Source organism: Sylvia atricapilla, chromosome 2, assembly GCF_009819655.1.
Source record: "Sylvia atricapilla isolate bSylAtr1 chromosome 2, bSylAtr1.pri, whole genome shotgun sequence".
Taxonomy (NCBI): Eukaryota; Metazoa; Chordata; class Aves; order Passeriformes; family Sylviidae; genus Sylvia; species Sylvia atricapilla.
Genome location: NC_089141.1, coordinates 110,919,350 through 110,945,455, shown reverse-complemented (window position 1 = coordinate 110,945,455; position 26,106 = coordinate 110,919,350). Strand labels below are relative to the sequence as shown.

General features: G+C 46.1%; 1 protein-coding gene across 1 annotated transcript in view; it reads left to right on the top strand.

Moving 5' to 3' along the window:
• Nucleotides 1–6,193: 6,193 nt before the first annotated feature.
• The window catches only part of ABCG1 (ATP binding cassette subfamily G member 1), a 53,058-nt gene continuing 33,145 nt past the window's right edge, over nucleotides 6,194–26,106 (top strand). The window contains exons 1-2 of the mRNA XM_066314120.1: nucleotides 6,194–6,278; nucleotides 9,158–9,401. Coding sequence (XP_066170217.1) covers nucleotides 6,237–6,278; nucleotides 9,158–9,401 — 286 coding nt within the window. The 5' untranslated portion in view covers nucleotides 6,194–6,236. The remainder of the gene's footprint in view (nucleotides 6,279–9,157; nucleotides 9,402–26,106) is intronic.

The following is a 26,106-nucleotide window of genomic DNA, read 5'->3' as shown; positions in this document are numbered from 1 at the left end:
TCACGCCGCAGGAGCTCCTGGACACGTCTCCCGGGCCGTGCGCTCGTGGGGCAGAACTTCACGCGGAGCCACGGCCCCTGGGGGGAGCCCAGGCTGGGCCAGGGGCAGGACTCCCCGCCCTGAGCACGGGCAGCTGCGGCCGGGGATGGACGGAGCACATCCCCCATTCCCGTCTCCCGACAGCACCGCGGGAGGAGGCACAGCCGGCATGGACGGCTGGCAGCAAGGCGCTTGGAACTCCTGCTTTTATTGCTGCTTTTCCTGCCCGGATTGTGTTGGCAGCTAAAATTAGAGATGAAGCCCACCCATTACAGAGAGTATGCATAACCTGAAAGGAATGACTGATTGTGTTCTTCAAGATTAAAGAGATTCAAAGGCAGATCTGTTTAAATTGACTGATCACATTCTTCTCAAATAGCATTATGTGAATATTTCCAATACGGTTAGGGAAGTATTAATGGCATGTACAGAAAGACATGACAAAATTCAGAGGGGTTCTGACTGTTGTTCCAATAAATAGGGAAGGGGAACAACAGGAAGGACCACAGCTGTGAAGTCAAATCTTCTTGGAGTGGTAACTTTGAAGTCAGAACCAAACCATATCCAGGGGGTTCTGTATCATTTAACCATTACAAGACTTGTTTAAAAAGATATGCAATTATACCTTTTCTCCCCTCCCTTCTACACCCTACAAATTTGTAATTTGGCCAAACTCAGCTTTAGAAAGACCCACAAGAGCCATACCCCAAATTACACCATTGACAGTTACTCAGATGATGATTATGAAGTAAGGAAGGAAAAAATGATGCCTCTCCTTGTACTTCGGTCTCCAATATGACTTTGCCCCGGTTGCAGCTTCTTTCCCCACAAAGCCCAAGATCATTTCAGCTCTAGTGGCTGAGGTCAAACACCATCCAGGCGGCTCTGAGCAGATACAACAGGGGCCCTGCCCCTCCGTGGGGTCACCTGCTGCCAGGACCCTGTCTGGATGCCAGGCACCCACCAAAGCCACTCTGTCACTCTCCCCTCGCAGGGGACACAAAATACAGTGCCCAGCAGTTAAGGGCACAGAGAGAGCACTCACTCAACACAGTCACGGGGGAAACACACTCAACCTGCGGAGAGGAATTGCACTTCTTGCCAACACAATCCGGGCAGGAAAAGCAGCAATAAAAGCAGGAGTTCCAAGCGCCTTGCTGCCAGCCGTCCATGCCGGCTGTGCCTCCTCCCGCGGTGCTGTCGGGAGACGGGAATGGGGGATGTGCTCCGTCCATCCCCGGCCGCAGCTGCCCGTGCTCAGGGCGGGGAGTCCTGCCCCTGGCCCAGCCTGGGCTCCCCCCAGGGGCCGTGGCTCCGCGTGAAGTCCTGCCCCACGAGCGCACGGCCCGGGAGACGTGTCCAGGAGCTCCTGCGGCGTGACTCCGTCCATCCGCGGGGCAGGAGCCGCGGCCGGAGCGCTGCAGCGCGGGCCCGCGTTGTGCGGGCTGCAGCGGGCGCGGGGCAGGCTGGCGGGCGGCGGCTCCGCCGCGGGTGTGTGCGGCGGCAGCAGGCGAGGCGGTGCGGGCTGCGCCGGGGTGTGCGGGGCCGGTGTGCGCGGTGTGCGGGGCCGTGTGAGGGCGGCGCGGGGCTGTCGGCGCCGTGAGGCGAAGGGCGGGCGGGCCGTGCGGGCCTCGGCGGGCGGAGAGGAAGGGGCGGCGTGCGGGCTCCGAGAGCGGGGAGCGGGGAGCGGGACAGCGAGGGCGGGGGCCGGGCATCGGGGCGGCGCAGGGATGAGGCGGCGAGGCGCGGCGGGCGGACCGGCACCGAGCGTTTGGCTCAGCGTGAGCGGCGTTGCTCCGGGAATCCGGAGCGCGCGGGTTCGAGCACCCGTCCCCGCGGAGGCCGAAGCAGAAGCAGTGTATCTGGGCACGGGCGCTGCGGAGCCGTGTCCACCGAGGGCGCGGCCGGCTCGGGCACCGCCGGAGTAGGGCAGCCGAGTTTGGCCCGGGAAGCGAACCGAGTGCTGGGAGCATCAGCGGCCATTCCGCCGGGTCGGCGTTCGATGATCGCCCGTCAGAGCGACTTGGGTATGTGTTACGGTTGCAGGATGTGGACGACGAGGACTATGAAGCAGTATCAGTGTGAGCGAATTCCTGGTACGGTGTGAGAAGCTCTCGGATCTGCTGCTGTAGAATTAGAATTAGCGCCGGAATTCCAGAAACAAGCCCAGCAACGCAAGACTGCAAAGGATCTGAGTGTTCTGCCCAAGCGGGAGTCAGTCAGCTCCTGCCTTGGATAACTTGCCGTACGGGGAGAGAAAATCTCCCTTTTCATTACTTCATTCCTCTCTCGCACTTACCCGCTCATTTATTCCTCCCCTCCCTCGCCTTTCCTTTCCTCTTGGCCCATTTTCTCCACTGCACGCTCACACAAGCCACAAACACAGCGGCGCACAATCTAAACAGATTTTTTTTTTTTTTCTTCCCTACAGCCTCATCTTTTGGCTGTTCACACCTGTGTTATTTTCACTTTTACTTCCCGATAAGAACAATTGGCAAGAGCAACAAGACCTCTTGAGATGCTTTTTCCCCCACACACACTTTTTATTTCCCTATATGATAAAAAAACCCTACAGAAATAATTGCCTTAGGACACAAGAAGACAGGAAACATTCCAGAACTGATCCAAAGCCACTGTGGGTTTTCACAGGGCAAAATGATCCTCTGCACACAAAAACATCTTGCTCTTGCCCTTTTGTTCCAGCAAATTATTGCATCAGCATTTCAAAGTGGGCACTTTGATTTTGCTCTCAGCTTCACTCTTCAGGAAGATTTATCCTCAACTATTTGCCAGAAAACTCCTTCAACTCTGCCCAGAGCAGCTTGAAAGAAGAGCACATTGAAAATTGGGAAAGCTGGGGTACAGTTCTATTGACATTCCCAGCTAACATATTTTGCCTTTTGCTGTTCAAATTTTCATTTTCCCATCTCTCCTCCACACTTCTCACTGGACTTTTCCCACGTGTTGTATCCCAGCAGTGAAGCCCTGGTGGCCTTTGTATTTTTCCGAGGCTTTGGTACTTCTCCACATCAACTGGTTCTTGCACAGACACCTGAGCTATCGGTGCTGCACTGAAATGCCTCCCGTGGCTCTGCTGAACATCTGACCTCTCTTGCCGCTGTTGCATTTCCACTTTTCCCTGCCCTTCCCAGTGCACTTCTGCTTGCGATGTTCTTTTTCTTTCCTGTGGGCTGCACCAGTCTCTTGTCTGTAATGCTTATCCTGCTGTAAAGCCTGGAAGCTACTACTATTTCCTCATCTATTTTAGGAGTCAGGGTTTTGTCCCTGTCTGCCTGCCCTCACCTTCATTTGTAACTTCCTTTCTCTCTCACTCTCTCTTTTTTTTTTTTTTTTTAAATTTTTTTTTTAATTTTTTTTCCTGGATTTTTTAAACACAGTTTTATCTCCTTTTTTTTTTTTCTTTTTCTTTTTTTTTTTCTTTTTTTTTTTCTTTTTTTTTCTTTCTTTTTTTTTCCCTTCACACAGAGTTGTCTTCTTGATCTTTTTTGTCAGCAGGGACCAGGGGATCACCTGTAAAGTTAATGGAAGAGTTAATGAGGGAATGTAGGAATGCAGGAGACTGCTATTTTTAGCAAGCTTCATCTTATGTAATCTTTTTTTTTTTTTTTTTCCTGTGTGGTATCAAAATAGATACCAAAATACCAAATAGAACTTGGTTTCTGATAAACCTGTTTTATGTCTCAGTGTTTTACAAGAAGCCCCTGTAGATACTGATACTGCAGCCACCATGATAAAAATAAATCCTGGGGATCTGGTTGTGTACACTTGCTCAGGAAAAACTCTCGTGGATGGCAGCACCATGGTACCACAAACTTCTTATGGACAGAGCTGAAACTTGGTTTGTGCAGCAGATTTCAGGACTGTACATTTCAGTTCTGCTTCAAGTTTTATGTTGCTTTCCTTGCTTCTCTCTCAGCCTTTAGGAAGTTAAAAGGTTAAACCCAGCAAACCGTGCTGGGTTTGTATCACACATTCATTAGGATCAGGGTATGGCTTCCTCTCTCTCTAGTTCCACCTAAAAGTTAAAATAATTATGTTATAAAATATTTTTTTTACCCTGTAACTGCCTTAAACATACACATCAGCATTTCATACCCCGCTTCAGTTCCTGTATGGATATAATACAGCTTTTGCAATGTTCTAAGGGAAAACATAAGAGACGGGCTTGAATGAATTGTGGGTGCTGTGGACACATGTTCCAAATCCAGTTAACTAAAACTCTGGGATCCTCACTGGAAGAATGTGTTATAAATGCCCTTTATTCTTAATATTAGGTGATAATTGTCTTTAAAATGTCTAGTCAAACACAGTTTAAACCTTTAATGAGGACTTCTGGATGGGCCCATCTATGTTCGAGTGGTATTCCACAGCAGGTAGATATTTCTTCACCGAATAATGAGTTATAAGTAAATAACTTTAATATTATAAGTAAATAACTTTCTGCAACGTCTAAGGATGGAACCCAATAGTGAGCTCAGAGTCTCCGCCCTATTCCTTGCCAATGGGTTGCAGTGGATGGTAAATCTGGATGGAGTCTTCCCTCACGACAGAGACTCCCACTGAGGGTTATCAGCCCATTCTGGAGAGACAATCACATCAGGAAATCCTTGAGCCGAGAACATCTGTGGGCTTGCAGAGCATCAGGGAGACATTTGGTAGAAGCCAACTCCGTGCTGAAGCGCCTGTTTGCACATCCATCTCGCAGGCATTGTCAGGAGGGAGGACACTGCAGGGCAGGGACCCCATCTGACCTGGCACAGATGTTCTGGGCAGCAGTTCCCTCCCTGCAGCACCGTGCTGCCTGTGGTAAATACCCATCCACAGCTCTGCAGGGATAAAAAATACTTACCTGCCTCCCAGGGGCTTTGTGAGGCTTATCCCGTGTCTGTACAATGCTACACAGGTTCTGACCACTCTGGGAAGCTCCCTGACTAGAAGATTCCTCTCAGATTATGAGCTCCTGTATGTCATGTTTGGTGCTTGCTTTGACCCCTGCTGTATTTTATCCCCACTTTCTGCTGCTTCCAGAGGAATTGAGAGGGAACCTCAGCACACACCTAAACCAGTCCCAGCTAGAATGGGAACACTCAGATGGCTGGGGGCTTTTCATCTGCCTTCTTGGCAAACTGGTTGGGCAGAGCTTTCTGTCCCCAGGTAGCACAGCCAATGAACTCAACTCCAAGCCCAGTCACAGATCCAGATTCAATCCAGCAGTGCCAACACAGCCCTAATGCCATGGGAACACCACCCACTGCCCTTCATGTGCACGACCTCAGTGCCTGAAGGGAGGTGTCTGAGGATGAACCACGCCCTGCCCAGTGGTGCCCAGCAATGGAACCAGAGGAGCAGGCAGAAGCCATTCCAGGGTATGGAATGAACATCCAGGACATTCCACCTGGACATGAGGAACTTTCATCCTTTAGTGACTGAGCACTGGACAGATTGTCCAGAGAGGATGTGGAGTGTCCCTCACTGGAGACGTTCCAGAACCGTGTGGACACAATCCTGTGCTGTGTGCCCTGGGATGACCCTACTGGAGCAGGAGGGTTGGGTGTGGTGACCCACTGTGGTCCCTTCCATCCTGACCATCCTGTGATTCAGTGATTGTGTGACCTCGCTGAAATACAGCTCTTTGGTGTGAGGAGTAAACAAAAGGAGAATGTAACTCAGTGACAACTTTCCTTCCTCTCCATTCCTGAACTGCAATGGCTTGCTCATAAATCAGTGGGTAGGAGCCCCAGGGCCAGAAGACCTCTCTCGTCCTCATGAAGACGGGATGGCACATCCAGCAATACTGGATGGTGTTTTTACTCCACATTTCCTCAAGGAATGCCTCCGGGAGCCCATCAGGTCCCTGCCCGGGGCGTGGGGACAATGCTGGCTGTCCTGCTCATTTTGTCCCGGCGAGCGACTTTCGGTGCCCCAGTCCCCGGCACAAGCGGCGTGTATGGGCAGGGCGACAACCACGGCCACCAGCGGGTTGGGGACACGCTGCCCACCTTTCCCAGAGCCGGGGGGTGCCCCGACCCCGCCGCTCTCCCCATCCCCGGCGGGGGCGGGCCGGGGCGGGGGCGGCCCCAGCTCCATCCCTGCCCGCCCGCCTCCCGCAGCCAGTCGGGGCGGAGAGGCGGCACTGGAGGGCTCCTCCGCCAGCAGCCGGGCGGGCAGCGGTGCACATGGCATGTCTGATGGCGGCTTTCTCCCTGGGCAGCGCTTTGGTAAGGCGCACCCCGCCTTCTCTCCGCGGGGCCGGGCGGCGAGGTGCGCGGCTGGGGGATGGAGATGGAGCGAAAGCTCCGCGGGCAGCTCCCGAGACGCTTCCCGAGGGAAAAGCAGGGTCTGAGGATGCACCCGGGGCTGCGGGGTGCAGGATGAGGGGCTGAGGGGTGCAGGATGAAGGATGCGGGATGAAGGATGCGGGATGAAGGATGCGGGATGAAGGATGCGGGATGAAGGATGCGAGTGTGCGAGCGGCGCACGGCGGGACTTGACCGCTGGTTACCTCTGTCTGTAGCTAAGGCGGGGGGATTATCGCCGAGCATGCTCCCTGCGCCGCTGCGCCCCGCCGGCTTCCCAGCGGATTTGCGGAGGGACCGTAACCTTTGCATAACAGCGGGGGCCGGCGGGGGACGGAGCGGGCACAGCCCGCGGGACCCTCCTGCCGCTGGCACCGGGCGGGCGCTGCCGTCCCCGCCGGGAGCGGCCCGGCTCCTCACCGGCTCCGCCGAACTACATGGGAAAAACCCCAAACTGTGCAAAAGCAGCTGAGAGGTGAGCGCGGTCCTAAGGAGCGGTGCCCCGGAGCGCAGGGCTTGGTGCGGGCACAGGTCGGGGATGCGGGGCTGGGGCATCGCTGCGGGGTGACGGCGGACAAGAGAGCGCTGCTGCAGGTGTTGGAGCGCACGGAGAAGGTTCAAGGGGTGTCCGTGCCTTACACCAAGGCTTGGGTAAGTCTGTGGCTGTCGTAGCCACGGGATTGCCCGACTTTTTCCAAGCGAAGGTGATCTCAAGGCCGGGAGGAGTTTGGACCATCCCGGTCGCTCGGGAGCATCCTCACCCGTAGCGGGTGGTCCCTGGAGGAGGCGGGTGTGTGAACAGGCAGTTCGGTCAGCAGAGTGACTGAAACCGTTTAATGTCTCAGTCACAAAATTCTTTGGCTTCATACTCTGGGGTGATTGAGTAGTCAGAGGCAAGGGTCTTGCCCAAAGGATATTTCTTTTTGAATCGATCTAAACTGGAGGAGCTCTGTCACCTGAATAGTCAAGGTGACCTGCTCATTGAGAGTTCCTTTTTGGATATTCCCTCTGATTGTGTGAGGGTGCTCAGTGGTTCCTTGGAACAAAACAGATCATGAGTGCCAAAGTCAGCCTTGAAAACATTCAGGGAAGAATATTGCTAACTCAGCTTCTCTGAGTTTTTAGGGAAGTTCCCCTGCCTTAATTGTTGAGCTCTAAGATGTTTCACATTACTCTTGTTATGTTCAAATTACATACCATGGCAGTCAACTATTTAAGAATTTGACAGTAAGTGTTACTGGATACCTGACCTCTAAGTAAGTTAAGAGCACGATTAAAATCTCTTTCTTGAGAAAATGTGGTGAGCAGAGCTGATTTTTTTCATCTAGAACTTGGGGCTTGTGAATGTGAAGATGCCAGCTCTGGAGTGGTTATGCAGGAGTACTTTTTTTTTTTTTTTTTTTTTTTTTTTTCATCAGTGATTATGTAGGACTGGAGGTTTTTTTAATGTTTTTGTCAGCATTCATGACAAGTGACTGATCTGAGCTGGGCTGCTGTTACAGCAAAGATGGGGAAACCAGGAATCATTAGAGGGAAATGGAAGTGTCACAGGGAAGAGGAGACAATGTCACTTCTTAGTTGAATTAGAGGAATAGAGGGAAACAGTGGCAGGACCTGTTTGTGTTCTGTTTGTGTTCATGTAATGAAAAGTAGTGCAGAACATCTGCTTTCCAAGAGATAACTTTGTAGATGTGTCAGCATGGAAAGCCTGGCACATAAGCCATCTACAGAAGTCCTTTCCAATACAAATCTGCATTAAAAATACTCAATTTCCTAACAGACAACTCTGCAGATGTTTGGCTCTGCTTATGACATCCACTGTTCAAAATTCTGTTTAGCTGAAGAAAATTCATTACCCTTTCTCTTTTGAGCTTACACACATCCTGCTCACATTGGTGCTGGTGAAAAGAATGGGAAAAAATCCAGAGTTTGTATGCATAATAAAAAATAAAAAAAAAAAAAAGAAGAAGAGAAAGGTGGGTAGGAGGCTGTTGTCATGGTCAAGAGAGGAGAGGAAGGAGATTTAATCAAAAAAGTGCCAAGTGGAATTGGACTGAGTGCTGCTATAGGCAAAGTGTAACAAGAGGGATGGCTGTGAGCACAGGACATTGACCTTAGAGTGTCAGTGTCAAGAACTGGAGCAGGGTTTGTGTGTTTATGTAGCTGATAAGATTTCCATTAGTTATCACTATCAAGCATGGAAAGCACTCAAGGATTTCTTGTGCAAAGCATTGTGCTTTCCTAAAAGACCTCCGGAAAAGAACTTGTGCTGTCATCCCAGGCTGCATTGGCTCCAGAACTCAGTGTAGGAGAAAATAAGGCATGAAACAGAACATTTGAAAATCCTCATAAAGATGATTTCACCTTTACAGAAGCATAGGCTGATCCAGAGGAATGAGAGCTCTTAGACATTTTGAGTGGCTGTCTTTTGAAATGTCTGCACAAATAATTGTTCAGCTCCCTTCCCCTTTCAGCTCTGTCCTGAGCTCTGGAATCAGAGTAACTAGAACCGAATTCCTTGAGTGCATGAGAAACCAAATACAATGGGGCCTGAACTTATAAATGTATTAATCTGGTGTGAGATCTGAAAGGAAAAGTAGTGCTAAAGGAACTGTGTGTGCTGCAAGTGCTCTGTCAAGGCTCAGGCAAAAGAACAAACAAAAGATTGCTTTATTTTACTCCTCTTTCACCTTACAGTGCCGCATTTTTGCGCTATTTAAGGAATAATTCCTCTGATGCAGAAGGTTTTGGAACGTGTTCCTAAACAAAAGCCCATGAACTTTTTTCCCCTTTCCCTACAGGGTGGCAGCAGCTCTGGCTGCACCATGGCCGAGCCAAAATCCGTGTGTGTTTCTGTGGACGAGGTGGTCTCCAATGGCACAGACCCCCAGGACATTCGACTCATGAATGGACACTTAAAGAAGGTGGACAATGCTCTGACAGAAGCTCACAGGTTCTCCTACCTGCCCCGCAGGCCAGCTGTGAACATCGAGTTTAAAGAACTGTCCTACTCCATCCAGGAAGGGCCGTGGTGGAGAAAGAAAGGTGAGGAAAACAAGGTTTCATCCACGAGAAGGCTGTAGATGCAGCAGTTCATACAACTGCTTGTTTCTTCAATTCTTCAGTATTTGGTGTAAATATAGTATTGCTGTGCTGCCAAATATCTGTCCTGTGATCTTGCCTGTCTACAATTTATTGTTGAGGGTGGGTAGAGCAAGCAGGAGTTTAAAGATGGGGGTGGGGGAAATGAGGAGGCTTTGTTTTTTACTCCTGCAGTTGGCTGTTTGGTGAAATGGTTGTTTTTTTCTCCACTCTTTCAGAACAGTGAGTATCTCAGAATTTCAGAAGGCATTAGACACCAGGATAAAAACTGCTTTCTTTAAAGGCTGTGTTTGGAAAGCAGTGCTGTGAGCTGTAGGTTTCTCTACAGCTTAGATGGGTCTCTCAAGGCTTATAATTCCTTTGAAGAAATCACTGCCTCCTGCTGGGACTGAATCCTGAGGTTCAGTCAAGGACCAGGATGCTCTTTGGGTGGCTCCTTTGCTGATGCACGCTGCAAAGAGTTCACAGCCTGCAACACAGGGCGTACCAAAAATGATAGATATTGGGCACTTCTCAAGGAAGAAAAGTGTTGGGAGTAAGAAGGGATTATTCAGCTCTCTTCTTTATAGGTCCTTGGTTGATTCCAGTTCTAAAAGGTGATTCTGTCCTTTTTCCTCTGCTTGGCATCAATTCCTTCCATGCCTTCATTTGCTTTGTGTAACCATGTATTTCCTAGAGATTTTGGTCTGGGTTTTGTTTGTTTGTTTTGCTTTTGGGTTTTTTGTTGTTGTTGTTTCTTTCTTGTTTTGTTTTTGTGGTTTTGCTGTTGTTGTTGCTGTGTGTGACTAGTCCTCTCTGAAAGGAAAACTAGGTCGTGCAGTAGATTTCTGCCAGCGAAAAGAAGTATGCCCAAGAGTAAATATTGAAATCTTCAGGAGAATTTTGTGTACTAAACGACATAATTGCCCTTCCTTGAGGAATTCTCTCCCAGTTATGTAAATCGGTATGGTTGTGTGCTTTAGTCTTTTAAGAGATAAGGCCCTGCCAGTGCAGCCCTCACCTGAGCCATACTTGACACCTGCACTGGCTCTGAAACTATAAATCCACTGGCTTAAAGGTTCCACTTGAAATTATTTCACAAAGTACTTGGCTGCCCTCTATAAACTGTGTCATTATCACAAAACCAAGGCTTCAGTAGTCTAAATATGTGTGGTATGAAAAGCAGTGGAGCTGTTGCCATGAAAGTGCTACTGTATGTGGACAGTCTGTGCATACAATTATCCATTTGTTGAAAGATCTGCAGATTTCATGCTTTAATGGGCTTTCCAACATCAAAACTGTTTGTAGACCCACTGGCCTTGTTTTAATTATTTGCTAAAATTGCATGGAGCCGCATTGTCCGTAGCAGAACAACTTGGTTTGGCAGCAACTTTGGTACATTCAAAATTATTCTTTATCTTATCAGAACGAACACAAAACATTGAAGGTTTTTTTGTCCTCCAAGAAATGGAGCCATGCCAAAATGTCTCATTTAAGATTTAAAAGCTTGAGATTTCTCACTGGATCTCTTTCTCACTGGTCAGAAGTGATTGAGGCATTCTATACCCAAAACCTCTGTTCAGATTTTCTGACATGCCTGGGTGACTTGGCTTGGACAAAACCATGTCCTGGCAAAACATCCTGCTGCTGAAAATGACCTGTGGAGGTATTTAGCTCAGTGATATGGCTGTGGCTGTGTCACCACCTCTGGATTTGAGAGAGGAGATTGAACCTTTCTGGCTGTCTGTGTGCAGGGGCTCAGATCCTCCTCACCTGGCCTCACACCTGGTGTCATTCCTGGGACCACCAAGGACAACCCCAGAGGGGCTGAGCTGCTGTCTGACAGCAGGGCTTGGCTCTCCTCTGCTTGCCAAGGACCTGGAACAGGCTGGGGAGGTCTGCACTCAGTGCCAAGTGCCTGTGAGCCAAGGAGTGCTCTCACAGCCAGGAAGGTGAATCACATTGTGTGACTGAGGCCATTCCCAGCTGGAGGCAAGCCCTCACCCTTCTCCTCATCAGTGAGGGCACAGCTGGAATACTGCATCGATTTTGGGTGCTTCCTACCAACAAAGATACTGGGAAGCTGGAAAGGGTCTGTCAAAGGGGTAAAAAATGGTTCAGAGGATCTGCAAAGAGCAGCTGAGGAGTCTGGGCTGCTCCTGCCAGCATTGCCAGCTGATCAATAACAAGAGCCCACAGATTGCAGTTTGGATGGCTCAGGGTGGACACCAGGAAATAAATTCCTGTTCCCCAGGTGCAGCATTGGGATGTGTCACCCAGGGACAGTGGGGCTTTCTCCACCACAGGGGAGTGTGGGACACGTGGCTGAGCAGCTGATCTGATCTGGAGCTGGTGATGGTCTTGCTTTGGGTGGAAGGCTGGGCCAGGTGACCTCCAAGGGTCTTCTCCTTCAGTGTTTCAATGAATTGATTAGATTATGGAAACCTTCTAGAACCAACCTTTCCTCCCAGCCACGCTCCCTCCTCCAGGGACTGGCTCAATATATTGGTTTTAACAGAAAAGGTTTTCCATGAGAGGAATAGAAAACCAACTTGCCTAAATAGTCTCCAATGGAGGTAGGACTCCAAACAGTTCAGATCCTTTGAATTGCTTTAGTGGTTCTGCAAGTAGAAGGTTTTTTGTGTGTAATTTGGGATATCTCTGTTCAAACCTGATGGATCTGTAGCTGAGTGCATTACATATAAAACTGTTCTGAATATCTTATACTGGTTTCTGTTCAAGTGGGAAACTGGGACTTTGCAGTGCCCAAGAGAAGGGCAATATTGTGCCTCCAAACACTGGTGGTTGCTGCAGTTCAGCACTTCTTGTGGACTCTCTGTGCTAAAAGTCCCTCTCATTGCTGTAATGTGAGATACTTGAATTCACTTTTTATGAGAAGAGCAGCAGAAAGCATTCTGGGGAAAAAAAAAAAGAAAGGAGATGTCTCTCAGTTCACATTGTTCTTGGGTGCTGGTTGTGGTAAGAAGAGATAAGGGATGCTGTTTCAAAAATGTCTTTTAATTAATGGTGTTTCTATTCTGAAATGGAGCTTGGAAAGGAAAATCTACTATTTCTACATCGTTCTCTATGACTTTAATGAATTAGTTAAAACCTTTCAAGAGTGTTGGATCACAAAGGCAGAAGTACAGTTTCCTTGCTAAGACAATTTGTGCCAGCATGCTGGAGAGGAATTCAGCTGAAGAGCAATTCCCTTCAGTAAAAATGGCATTGCAAAGTAATGTTAAGGTTAGGCTCTAAATTAGCAGAAGGAGGAATAATTAGTAGTGCTGCCATTGTGTTCTGTACTTAGCTTGATTGTTCAGACAATGCAACTCATGGTATGTCATGTCTTTGACTTTTTATTAAAAGCCCAAAGAAAGGTGAATTTGCATTGCTTGTCAACAACAAAGAAGCTAAATAAGCAAGAGTAGAGTTCAAATTGGAATTTTTCATAGATTTTTGTCTCAGCCTTAAATGGCTTAGGTAAACTACTAAATATTGTTTTCTCTTTAAATATAAACGAGGCATCTTGATTCTAAGGTTTTTATGATAAATGCTGCTCTCTTTATGAGGTCTTGTCAAACTCATAGCAGAGATTGGTGTGACTCTGGAGCTGATTAATTCCTGGTGTAATTTCCCCTGAGATCAGTGGGATTAACAGGGAAGGAATATGGCAGGTCAGTCCTTGATCAAAGCAGCTGTATCTGACCCATTCCCTTCAGTAGGAGCTGTTGCCAACGTGGGAATTTGGAAGAGGTTAATGGGGTAAAAGTTTCAGAAGGTCTCGGTTGACTCTGGCATTTTCCCAGTAAAGCTTTTAGGGAATTGGTCAACAGGTAGAAACAACTATTCCTTTGGTTTTGAAGGAAAGAGATTTTTGAGTGACTTGAGGGATTAAGGATCTTCCAGAACGGAAAATGTGTCTCAGTCTTTCAATCCAGGCTGTGTTCAAGCCTGTCCTGGGGGTTTCCTGTGGGTCAGCGTGGTTCACATTCTCAGAAAGCCCCAGGACTCCTGGAGGAACTGTTGTGAGGCCAAGATGCACTGGCAAAGCCAGAAAAAAGGAACTTCACCACATTTATTATAAATAATAGGGCTGCTTAGTCCCAGGATACTTCTCCTTTGTTTTAGGATGAGGGACCCAGCTGGCTTGGAGGGGAAAAGAAAGAGTCCTGTGTTAGGTCCAGTGTGGATCCTTAAATGTGAAAAGCAAGATCTGCAGAGTTTTGGAACAAAACGTGGCTGAGGTTTCACTGTCCTGCCACAAAGCCATTTATCTAAGGGTCGAGAAAGGGATAAAAGTGGGTCTTGGCTTCTGAGCTGTGGGTTTCAACTGCAGCTTGAAATGTGAATCACAGGAACACAGAGATTGGTTTTACCAGTTCACAGAAAAATTACAGATGTGTAGGTTTTTATGCCAGGACTGCCTGAAAACTGCTTGCAAGAGGATTTGGTAGAGAAGTCAGTGCCTCAGGTTTCTGTCATTTTTGTTAAAAGCACCATGAAATAATGTGAATTGTGGTCGGGGGATGAATTATGTATAGTCCTCTATACAAAGAGGGCATGAAAAGTACTTTGGAGCTTTCTGTCCGGGTCAAAGTCATTCAGCTTTGCTTTAAAAAGATACATGCATTCTATACATCCATGAAAGGACAATTGCTCTATCGTTCCTAGGTGAGTTTGCTATAATACAGGATGGAAATGGAAATAGTCTGCCTATATAATTGAGTGTGCATCCAAGAAGAAAGGAGTAATAAATTTGCCTGCCAAACACCACAACAACTCAAGGATTGCTTTTTTTTTTCTATTTTTTTCTTTTTTTCTTTTCTTTTTTTTCTCCCTCTCACACTTCTCAGCACTCACGGTTAATTAGGCAACGTTTTAGTTGGAAATTTCTCCGTTGTTATTTTTAGGGCTGTGTAATGAGTCACTTGAGCTGCGCTGGAGTGCGAGTTCTGGTAGGATTTGGTCTGGAGTAACCTCGGAGGGAAGGAGCTCCGGCCGGGCGGAATGCGGCCGGGGATTTTCGTGGAGCGGCACAGAAAATTCGTGCTCAGCAGAAAAAAACCCGCGACGTTTCTCGTTATTTTTGGTTTGTTCTGGTGGCTCGGGCCCCCGTTGTGGGAACGAAGCGGAGAGGTGCTGCTGTCTTTGCTGTCAAGGTTGTTGTTGTTGTTGTTCCGCAGCTTTGAGCGGCAGGAGAGGGATGAAGGACCTGGATGGCTCCGAGGTGTCCGATGGGGGAACACGGAGCCTTTGGCAGGTTGTTTGGTATTCATGGCAGGCGAAAAGTGGCCGTCACAGCCCGAGATAGTGCCATCAGAACGGCTCGATCCCTGCCTTCCAGCTCCGAGCGCTGTGTATTTGTGTTAACACCGCTCTCTGCATAAGATGGAAACTTCAGCCGCTGTCAAACCATCAGCAGAGATTTAAACAGGCTGGGCTTTGCTGATTCGCTTCTGTGCTGTCTTAAGAATTAGTTCTGGTACACACACTCGGACAGACCCTTTTCCTTTTATTTAGTTGGCCGCTTTTATTTATTCCTAATTTTTTTTTTCTTTGCAGCATCCTCTCTACGACTACATCTAAAAGATCTCCCCCTTCCTCCCCCATCTCCCATCCCCTCCGGAGATACCCAAACGAGACGGAGGCGAGCCGGGGGGGCTGGAGGGGAGGATTTGGCCTCAGTGCTGTGTTAATCCGAGCCGGGGGAGAGGGGAGGCGGCAGGGCAGGTGCAGTGCGGTGGAGGTGCCGCATGCCCGCCCGGGCGCGCCCGGCGCGGTTACTGGCGGCCGATGCACTGCAGTAACCCGGCGGGATGCGCTCCAGCCTGGTTGGCTGCTCCAGGCGCTGTTGCTAAGATGGGAAGGAAGGAGGGAAAGATGCAGAACGGGAACGGGCAAAAAAAAAAAAACACTACTTTTCAGAGAGGGGTTTTTATTATTTTTTTTCCTTTTTTTTTTTTTTTTTTTTTTTTTTTTTTTTTTTTGGTTTGTTTTTTCTTTTTCCATTTTTTTCCCTTTGCCTTTTTTTTCTTTCTTTTTTTATTTTTCTTTTTTCTTCTTTCTTTTTTCTTTTTTTCTTTTTTTCTTTTTTCCTTTTTTCTCTCTTTTTTGTTTTTTCTTTTTCCTTTTTTTTTTTCCTTTCTTTTTTCTTTCTTTTTTCCTTTCTTTTTTCTTTCTTTTTTCTCTTTCTCTTTCATTTTTTCTTTTTTCCATTCTTTTTTCCTTTTTTCTTTTTTTCCTTTCTTTTTTCTTTTTTCCTTTCTTTTTTCTTTTTCCTTTCTTTTTTCCTTTCTTTTTTCCTTTCTTTTTTCCTTTCTTTTTTCCTCTCTTTTTTTTTCTTTTTTCTCTTTCATTTTTTCTTTTTTCCCCATTCTTTTCCCCTTTCTTTTTTTCTTTTCTCTTTCTTTTCTCTTTCTTTTCTCTTTCTTTTTTCTTTTTTCTTTCTTTTTTCTCTTTTTTCTTTCTTTTTTCTTTCTTTTTTTTTTCCTTTCTTTTTTTTCCCACTTCTTTTTTCTTTCTTCCTTTTTTTTTTTTTTTTCTTCCCCTCGCCTTTCTCTGACAGATGGGTTCTATTGTGGTCGACCATGTGTTTTTTTTCCCCTGCTTTGTCTGAGGCTGTGTTTTCATCTCGGGGAGGAGGATGTGTGCAAATTAAGATCCATATGTTAGGAAGAATAAACAAGTTAGGCCGGTTGGAACCAACTGTGGTGCTGGGAAAAGGCTCTTTTTAGGCAAACAGTCTGTAGGTTCCTTTCTTAGTGGTTTGAAATGTTGGCAAAATTAATTAAAATGAGGCATGATTTTTTTAGCAGAGGGTTTCTAAGCACGTGTTTTAACCTTGATAAAATCCGTGCAGTTTTTCTTTTAACACTTTAAGCTGTGTCAAGATGGTAAAAATATACAGAGTAGTGGCTGTTACTGAAATAGTTCAATGTTTTATTATGTCATAAATAACTCTTCCCAGTGTCCTCTTGTATGTGTTCTGTAAAATAGAGGTTATTTGGAACAAGTTTTGGTCAGCCCCTTGGTCTGATCCTTCTACTATTTCCCAGCTGAGTGTGACCTTACTTCAGCATTCCTTGTTTTCCTTCTAGCAGAATCCATTGTTTTTCTGGGTTTGTTTTTAAGTTCTTCTTCGGGTTGGTTTTTGTTTTGTTCGTTTTTTTGGAGTTTTTTGGGACCCGCAGCTTTTTTAGAAATGTGCCTTGAGTTTGACTCAGTGAGTTTTGGTCGCTGAATCTTAAAGCAGAACATCTTCTCTCTCTTTGCTGTGTTGTTTGTTAAACCTAAACATTACAATGACCCCACCATTTTTCGTCCTAGCTAGTGTTTTGATACAATCAATTTTATTAACTGCTGCTGTGAAAACTTGTGGCTGAGGAAGGAGGTTTTAGAGAGATTTTAGAGAGACACCAATTAAAGCATTCTGGAAGTTAAATGCCAGGAAGTGGTCACAGTGAGTTGTTGGGAGTCTGAGCTCTGGTCTTTGCTGTTTCTATCTCTCAGAAAACATGTTGGGGGCTGGCTGTAACTCACCCTGACACCCTTCCACTACAACTTTCTCTGTGCTGAGTGGCATTTGATGGAGTGATCTATCCTCTGCCCGTAGGTGGTCACGCCCTGCCAGAGGTGTTGAGGAGGTAGAGACAGCACACACCAACATCTGGGTGTACTTTTGTCACATTTCAAAGCAGACTTTGGTTTCCGTAGTCTGGAGATCCATCTGAAGGCTGAGGGAAGATGAAGCAAGAGGCATTTTGCAATTGGGGGCTTCAGACATCACATGGTTGATCAGGGTTTTCCACAACCTCACTAAAAGGAAAGAGAGATCACAAGAGCGGACAAAAGTAGAAGCTAACCCGGGTAAAAATGCTGTTAAAATTCATTTTTTGTTGTGCACTTTGATGCCATTTTGCAAAGTGCCTTTTGGAAGTCCTTGGGGTCTGAGCTTACCAGCTCTCTAGGGCACATTTTTGCTCTATGGAGATTTAATATCTGAGAGTTCAAGTCTATATCCTCTGAGAAATTATTTGCTTCACACTTCCCTGTAGCATTGCTCTTGTAAGGTAAACTGTGGAGACAGTCAGAACATGATACTACTCACAATGAGGCAGGCCCTCACTCAACTGCTTTATAATCCACATCTGCACCCTTTAAACTTTGGATGGATAACTTTGTCTTCAATCAGAAAGCAGTGTTTAGTCTAATTATTAAAGTAACAAGTCAAGACTTACAAGAAGCAACATGCCAGGAGAACCCCACCAAAATTTACATGGTAGCTTAGCATGTGGGAATGAACTGATTTGGATTTATAATTAAAGAGTTGCAAACTGAAAGGTGGGTGTTCATTCTCAAAATTAAAGTCCTTGAGGCAAAACCTAAATCAACTAGAGATGCTTTAACCCCAGAACCTCTGTGACTTGCATCTGGTGAGGTGCAGAAGGACATCTGTCTTAGATGAGACTGGATTTTTGTCAAAAATGAATTGGGAGTTTGGGTCATCGTGCCCAGAGTCCCTTCTTTTGCTGCAGGCATCTGACAGAACTGGCCACCTACCTCTTGTGGGATTAATTCATTTAAGTTCTTTAATAAAATACCTTGTTGAAACATGACACCCATGTCAGATGACAACATGCCCCCCGTTTTTTTAGGTATTCCTTCCAAAGGAAATATTAATGAAATTAATATTGCCAAATCTTGTATCAGAAGTTTCTGCACAAAGCCTTTTATCTCTTACCAAAAGCCTTGGGACAGTAAGAAGCTGAGATGCTGGTGGCTCAGATTGCCTGCCCACTGTGCCAGCTTTGAACCCAGCAATTTTTGGTTGACACCACTGGTACAGAGGACAACAAACCCACCAGCCCTTATTTAGACTGTACCATGCTGAAAATTTAATTTTCTACCGTGAAAATAATTTACAAGCAGAGCTCTAGTCCCTAGGACTGGCAGTGTTCTTTATCAAGCCCAGGACCAAGCTTTAATATCTTCTTGATATCAAAGTCTATTAGGAAATGGAAAAACTGAGGGTCCCCAAATTGTCCAAATGTAGTCACTTTTTTCACCAACTTCATCAGAAGAATACATAACACACATGGAAGAATTACTGCCCTTTTCAACCAATTCTTTTAAGTCACTTATCCCCAAATATGATGGAGAAGGGTGACAGCACAGACAGAGAAAGCCAAACAGTTTTGGTTGTTTTCAGTGACTTCCTACAAATAACTGTAAGGAGACCTGCTGAAATTGAAATAGTTAGTAGAAATAATTAATGATTATTTTGAAAGCGGTTCCCTTGTGAATTCTGTGCTTTGGTGCAGATGTTTGAGTTTTAATTTGGCCTTCGGACACTTGGTCGCTTTTGAAAAGAAGATTTCGGAGAGAATATTTGCTCTGAATGTGAGTGGTGGCATAAAACACAGCAGGACTAGTCCTGTGTGAGTGTCTCTGGAATGAGGACAGAACAATTCTGTCTAGGGAATGGTGTGGCTGGAGACCTGTGCTGCGATGTGGCTCGAGTCACACCGCGGGTCCTAATCGGACCTTCCTGTCCCTGCTGGGCTTCTGTCCCCATTTACAGCTCGTTCAGACTTGGCTGATTTGTGTGGGGAAACAGATGCACTCTGCAGACTTAATTTTCTTCAGAAGGTACAGGGATAAAGCCGTCCAGATTCTTACCAGGCAGAACTATGTGGAATTACATAATAGCCGAAGAGATAACCGCTGTTTATTCGGGGGTTTTTTTTTCTGGTATGGTTTCTGTTCCAAACAAAAATAAATGGCAGAGACCTTGGCTTTACAAGCTAATTTACCATCTGCCTCTCATCTAGTACGTACAGCCTGCATCTTTTGTGTGAGAATCATATTTCTCCCAGCTTCACATGTTTAGGGTAATGACAAATGTTGTTTATAATTGTGGTGCATCTGCCACAAAAGAGAGGAGAAGATAGAATGTGCAGTGGTCAGGGTCCTGAGCAAATGAGAATGGACCTGTGCTCTGTCTCTTGCTGAGCTTTAGAGGGTAGGCTTTTATGCCAAGAAGAAGAAAGAAATTTCAGATGAAGTGATGCACCTGGTTAATATGAAATTTAAAGAAAAAAACAAAAACAAAAACAAAACACCACAAGCTGAAGCTTTTAATACTCTTGTTAAGCAGTGGAGTTAAATTCTGCCCTGTTGCATCAGTTTTGTGCTTTTGAAGCAGTCAAGTGGATGGGGCTGCACTAGCAGAGCCTGGCCAGTATAATTTTTTATTAGTCACAATGCAGTTATTACCTCAAGTGCTTTGGAAATGAAACACTCTAATAACATCAGCATGGTAGAGCTAGAATGGGTAAATGACTACCCAATTGAAAGAAAGGGGATTGAAACTAAATATTTGCTATTAAGAGAAAGAGCATTTTCTTTTTCTGGGTCAAAAAGCCACAAACTGCAGCCAGCTTATTGCGTATGAATATCAAGGCCTGACTGACTGAAATGCTGTTTGAGGCTCACAAAGCTGAAGCCTGTGGGTGTCTGGGCTGGAGTTCCATTTCCTTCTCCCCTTGGAGAGGTGAAGGTCTTAGGCTGTCACCAGAGAGATGTGAGTCAGAAAGCCAAGGAGAGTGCAGAGGGGCACATCTGTGCACAGCTGGCAGTGAAAAGTTCCTCCCCTGGGTTTTCATTTTGACCCTGAGTCTTGCAGAATTCCTTGAAGAGAAATTTTCCCCCGAGGAACAAATTGACAGTACATGAGCACAAAGATGATCAATGGGAGACCTTTTGGAAAGCGACTTGGGTCAGTCTGTTTTGTCACCAGAACTGCTGTGTTCTTCACAAGGAGTGTCCGGTGACAATGACAGTGAAAATGAGACTGTCAATAGCAGCTGGAGCTGCTGGGGCTTTGAGACACGAGGAGGTTCCTCCTGCCCTGGTGTGTGGCAGCCTTGGTTCTGTAATTCCAAGCCCAGCTGGTGGTGAGGCAGGACACCCAGCCAGCTGCATGGAGCAGCAGGAGGACAGAGGGATTTTTTTCCAGGACCCTCCTAAACACAGATGACACTTGGGCAAACCTGAGCAGCCCCAGTGTGTCACTGCCATTCCCCCTCCCTGGCTGAGGGTGAGTTGCACACACAAACACACACAAAAGGTCTCTCCACCAGTGGGTTTTGGGCACACTGCCCATCCAGTCAGTCCTTCAGACTCTGGTCTCCTTCAGCTCTTGGCACCTGGACCTACAGGAACCCCTCATATTTGCAACCTCTTGCTCCAGCAGTTGGTGTGTGGACATTTCTGCTGCTGCCCACTGGGTCCATGGTGGTGTCTCCTGCACAGGAACTCAGTGGTGAGGCATTCCCACGTGAGAAAGCTGGGAGCAGTGTTCAGCAGGAGTGCAGGTTGGACTGCAGTGATGAGGAGCTCTGTCAGACAGGTGTAGCTGCCTCCTGACATGCATCTGGCCCCTTGAATCCTCATTTCCATCTATTTTCTTAGGCCTGTTGCTCCTCAGTCCTTGATCCATCCCTTTCCCTGCCTTTGGCAATTCCTCTAAGTGTCCTGTGATGGGTATTTCTCACTCTAATTCCCACACCCATCCTATGGCTGGTTTTGCACCATCCCAAACTTCTGTTCCCCCTGCATGACATGGTAAAGTACAGCATTCCAAGGAGAGATTTTCCCTATGGACACATCTTGGTGGGTTTTCCTCCAGGAACAGGAGTCCTGTCCTTTTCATTTTAGCATCTTCAGAGCGGCCAATTCAGAGGGCTGTGTCCTCTGAGTCTCAGTTCAGTCTCTGTGCTGAGACTGAACTGAGCAAAGACCATTTCTAGACCTTCTTGCCTGATTTGACTTTTCTAAGCTTTGAATTTAAAAATAAATGAAATAATGTGGCTGGCCAGGGGTTTGTTTAAGCCCGTGGAAAGTTTTCCTGTGGTGTAGATCACCACTGAAGTGGAACTCACATTATGGGCACATTTTTACCCTCTCAAGTGAAAGTTTCAGGAAAGTTATGAGTGCCTGCAAATAGGGAATGGAGCTGCTGCACTTATGATTATAATAAATCAGGTTCTGCTGTCTTACAGGCTGAGTTATGACAATGTCTGTGAGCTGCTATATCACAAACAGTCTTGACAGATATCCCTGAAGGAGGTTGACTGATTTTATTGCCTGGGAGAACGATGATGTAAACCTGAAGGAGAAATACATTCACCAGCCCATGAAGTATTCACCAGTCCATGAACCCTGGGGTCACTGTGTGCCTGGTGTTCATGGGGAATGATTGTGCCTTGTGCAGCAGTCTGACATCTGGGGACACCAAAAGAAAGATGAAACTTCTCAGAATACATGATAATGCTTAACAGATTTACTCTTTAGTCTCCAAGCAGAAGTATGGGCATCAGTCTCCTGAATCCCATACATTCTACTCCTATTAGAAAATCAACCAAACAAATAAAAACTAAAATAAAACCCCAAATATAATATGCCCTTCCCATACAGGGTGTGGCTGTGACAATTTAGTACTCATCTTTTGATTCTTATTGACAGGCAGTAAAAATAAGTTCCTCCAGCAAAGTGAATTGGGACAAAAGGTGACACGCGTTTTACAGCAAATAAAAATAACTTCAAAGCCAACCTACAATTCTTCTTGGGTGTTCATACAGTGCTGCTCTAAAAGTACAGGCCCAAATGAATGTTTGAATCAACTGCAATGATTTAGCCAAGGAACACGTATCAGCATTCTGCCAGGGCTGTTGTCTTATGATAGAACATTTTGGACCAAATTAACAAAAATTAATAAAGTTCGATGAAGGAAGGGTATGGCCTAATACCCAGAAGGAACTTTTTCACTTATTTGTGTGTTTCACTGCTAAAACTGCATTCTAAAAAATACAGAAGCCAATGAAATTCATTTTAGATGTCAGTGCTGAATGTCACCAATATCCAAGGCATGTTTATATGGTGGTGGAATGTGTCAGCAGACACCATCCCATATAGTCTGAAAGCATCAGAGGACCCCTCTTTCAGAGAACTAAAAGTAATATACTACAAGTATATTGTGTGTGCATTGTCTTTATAGATATAAATATGTTCAATACATGTACATTTAATTTATATGGATACCTGTAAATATGAGTGAGTATATATATATACACACACAGGGATATATTTATATATCTATATCTAGGTTATATATAGATATTCATAGGTTATCTCTGTATTCATATTTAGATGTATGTATGCACATACACTCAGGTATATTTATTTATGTACAAAAGCTGGCTGCATATCACTGCAACAAATACTTTGAAGATAACATTTTAATCGAGGTGTATATTCCTCCTCCTCCTTTGTAGTGACAAGATGATGTAATTATGGAAAAGCAGCAGCAACCTGGTTTTTTTTTAATGAAAAGCAAGAGAGCATCAGTTGCTTAGAAGTGGTTCAGGTCTGTTGCTACTGGATTAACAGCATAACAGGCTAAAATAGCAGGAAAAAATGAATGTGAAATGGAAGCTGTTTTATCTGAGTGTCAGTGGTGAAAAGAATGGCATGAAGAAATGGCAGCATTTTGCAGATGCTTTTCAATAGGGGGCTTATTACATTACATAAGTTGAGTAATTTTCTGCTCCCAGTAATTTCTCTCGTAATCAGATTGTTTGTGCTTTGTTCTTGTTTCCTTTAGAAGTTGTAAGAATTGGTTGGAGCTCTCATGTGTAGCAGTGGTGGGTCCGATTCAGACCTGTTTGGGCAATTATGCCTCTTCAGAGCTGCCGACATCATTGTCTGAATTTCCTCATTAGCTGAGCGTTTTTTGGAGCTTGCTTTCCTGCTGGGTGTAAAGGAGGGTATGTTTATGTGCCAGGTAAATGGCTGCTACTTCTGTTTGTTTGAACAGTGGTTTGCTGGTGAAAGCTGGGGGGAGTTGTGTACCTTGGAGTGCAGGAGGAAAATATGAGGTTTTAAGTAGAATAATGTGCTTCAATTTGGAAGAGCTGCCAAGAGAGTGGTGCAGAGAACAGGGACATGGTAGAGATGTTCCTCTGGCTGATTTTTCTGGGGACTAGAAACATTCCTTAAGTGCACCAGGAAGGCAAATAACAGCACTGCAGATCCACAGCTGGAGGGCACTTCCCAGGAAGAGCTCTCTGTACATGGTGGGGGTCCACATTCCCTTGTTGGCTGCATTTGCCTTCCCTGAGCATCTCTGATGTGGGAAAGGGGATGGGCTGGGGAGGATATTGCCTGCTTCTGGTCAGCCTGGAGAGGATCCTCACTGTGCACCCCTCACACATCTCAGAATTGTGATCACTTCATCCTGGGGTCACTTCATCCCTGGGGTGAGGAGAGTGGGATAGGGATGACAAGAGCTGTATTGGTGTTTTTGCTGGCCATACTGGCACTCCCACTCCTCTGGATTTGTGTGAATTCCCAGTGTCTTTTAGAAGATGGTCCCACCTGTCCCTGCTCCAGCTCCCCTATCCACAGTAGCAGCCATCCTGTGCAAGTGCTGACACTAAAACCACACAGAAAGAGGTGGCTCCAAACGCTTCCAGGGTGTTTACAGCTGTACACAAGGAAAGGAGATTGGGGGTATAGTCAAGATTAACCTCTCCTTTTGTATTGCAGTATCATTATCTAATGAGATCAGAGGCAAAGCCCAGCAGCTTAGTCAGTATTAGAGCGTGGGCACCCATTTCAGGAGGAAGCCTTTGAGAAGAGCAATCCTGAGCCGTCCACCTACACCATTTTCTTTGTGGCTTTGCAAGATGGAAAAAGTGACAGCTGCAAACCTCCCCAGAGGCAGTAGCATGTTCTCCTCGTGTGCATTGCCTCCAGACACTTCTGCCCCTCTGCACCACCAACTCATGGGCCATCTCTGGGGGTGACCCCAGCCTCTGCTGTCCCTGGTCTGCTGAGACAGAAACACAACAGCTCTGCTGGAATTCATGAGGACAAGGTCTGGCTTTGAGCCATCCATGCAGTTTCCACCAGACCAGGTCCCGTTCTTGAGGTTTATGTACTTTGGGACTCATGTCTTCTTCTCTGCCCTTCTGTATCAGTTCTGAAAGTACTTTCTGGTTTAAGTTCAGCAAACCACCCCTCCACAGGCACTGCATGCTTTATGCAGTTTCCCCAGGCATTATTCTAACGTAACAGATGGTGGGATTTCTGTGGGCAAAGCCAAATTTTAATTTTTATTATGTCTTGAATAAACCGCTCTGTGTGACCTTTGCTTTTTCTGACATATGAGGGTCTTAAGAGCAGTGCTGTGGGAACTGCAGCAAACTCTTCAGTTGTGTGAGGACAATTTATCATCAGCAAATAAATGGAGAGTGTGGGAGACAGGAACTGAGTGGGTAGGATCCTGTCCCTGCTCTAAGATCTTGAGCTCAATATTTGATGTCAGTAGACTAAGAACGTGGGACCAGGGCATGTGGAGGCTGCTGTGCTAACAGTAATATCAGCTGTAAACACACAAGAATTGTTACAAATATTACAAGTAGAGAAGTAGAAGCTCATCCACTGAGGGAAGATAGCACAGCTTAAAAAGCAGCGAGTTGGGTTCCACTCAGGTCTTCATTGGAAGTGGAGCAGTGACTCAGTTTCAACACATACACACAGGAATTTAGAAACATGGCAATATTTTGAAAATGTTGTGATCTGGTAACGGAGCAATGTTCTGTACTTGTGCCATTACTCAGATTGCTGCAGCCCCTGTCAGAATAAGGTAATCTCACCTGTTGGCACAAGGACACAAAAAGACACAGGTGGTGCCTTCATCGCTTGCACATAAAGATCAAAAGCATTTAGCCAGCATTGAAATGAAAACCAACAATATTAGAGGTGCTTATTTTTCCATTTGCACACAGGCTACAGCTGTTATTACTGTACCTTGTTCTGTCACATACACTCAGAGTAAAATTGCTTTGAAATTCCGAACCTGTGCACTGCCCATATGGCACTGAACATGCTGTCCTGAGAATTGTCTGTAGCCTGGCAGACCACAATTGCCTTATCACTGTGTGTAATTCATGGGGCAACGATATTTTTAATTATTTTAAGGTATCATTTGTTTTTAAGGTATTTTTAAAAAACATGGATTGCGTGAGCTGGTGTACCTAATAGGCAGTAGAGAAAATTTGTCCTCAGGTGTCTCACAGCAGTGAGGAACAGGGCTGGATGCATTCCTAGAATCATGGAAGGGTTTGGCTTGGAAGGGAACTGAGAGATCATCTTGTTCCAATCCCCTGCCATGGGCAGAGACACCCACTATCCCAGGCTGCTCCAAGCCCCATTCAACCTGGCCTTGGACATTTCCAGGGATGGAGCAGCCACAGCTTCTCTGGGAAACCTGTTCCAGGGCCTCACCACCCTCACAAGGGAGAATTTCTTCCTAATAGCTAATCTAAATCAAATCTATTTTAATTTGAAGCCAATTTCCTAGGGGAAATAGCTGTGGTGGGGTGGCTGAGCATCCACACAGCCACTCCCTCAGTGTCTCCTCCACACCCCCAGAACAAAAGCTGAAAATTTATGGATGAAGATTAGATTAGGGCAGCTGAATTAGTGAAGCCAAGCTGCCTGTGTCCCCTCCCAGCTTCTGGCACACCCCAGGCTACTCTAAAACAAGAAAGCCTTGACTTTGTGCAAGCCAGCCTGCCCAGCAATAGCCAAAAACCACAGT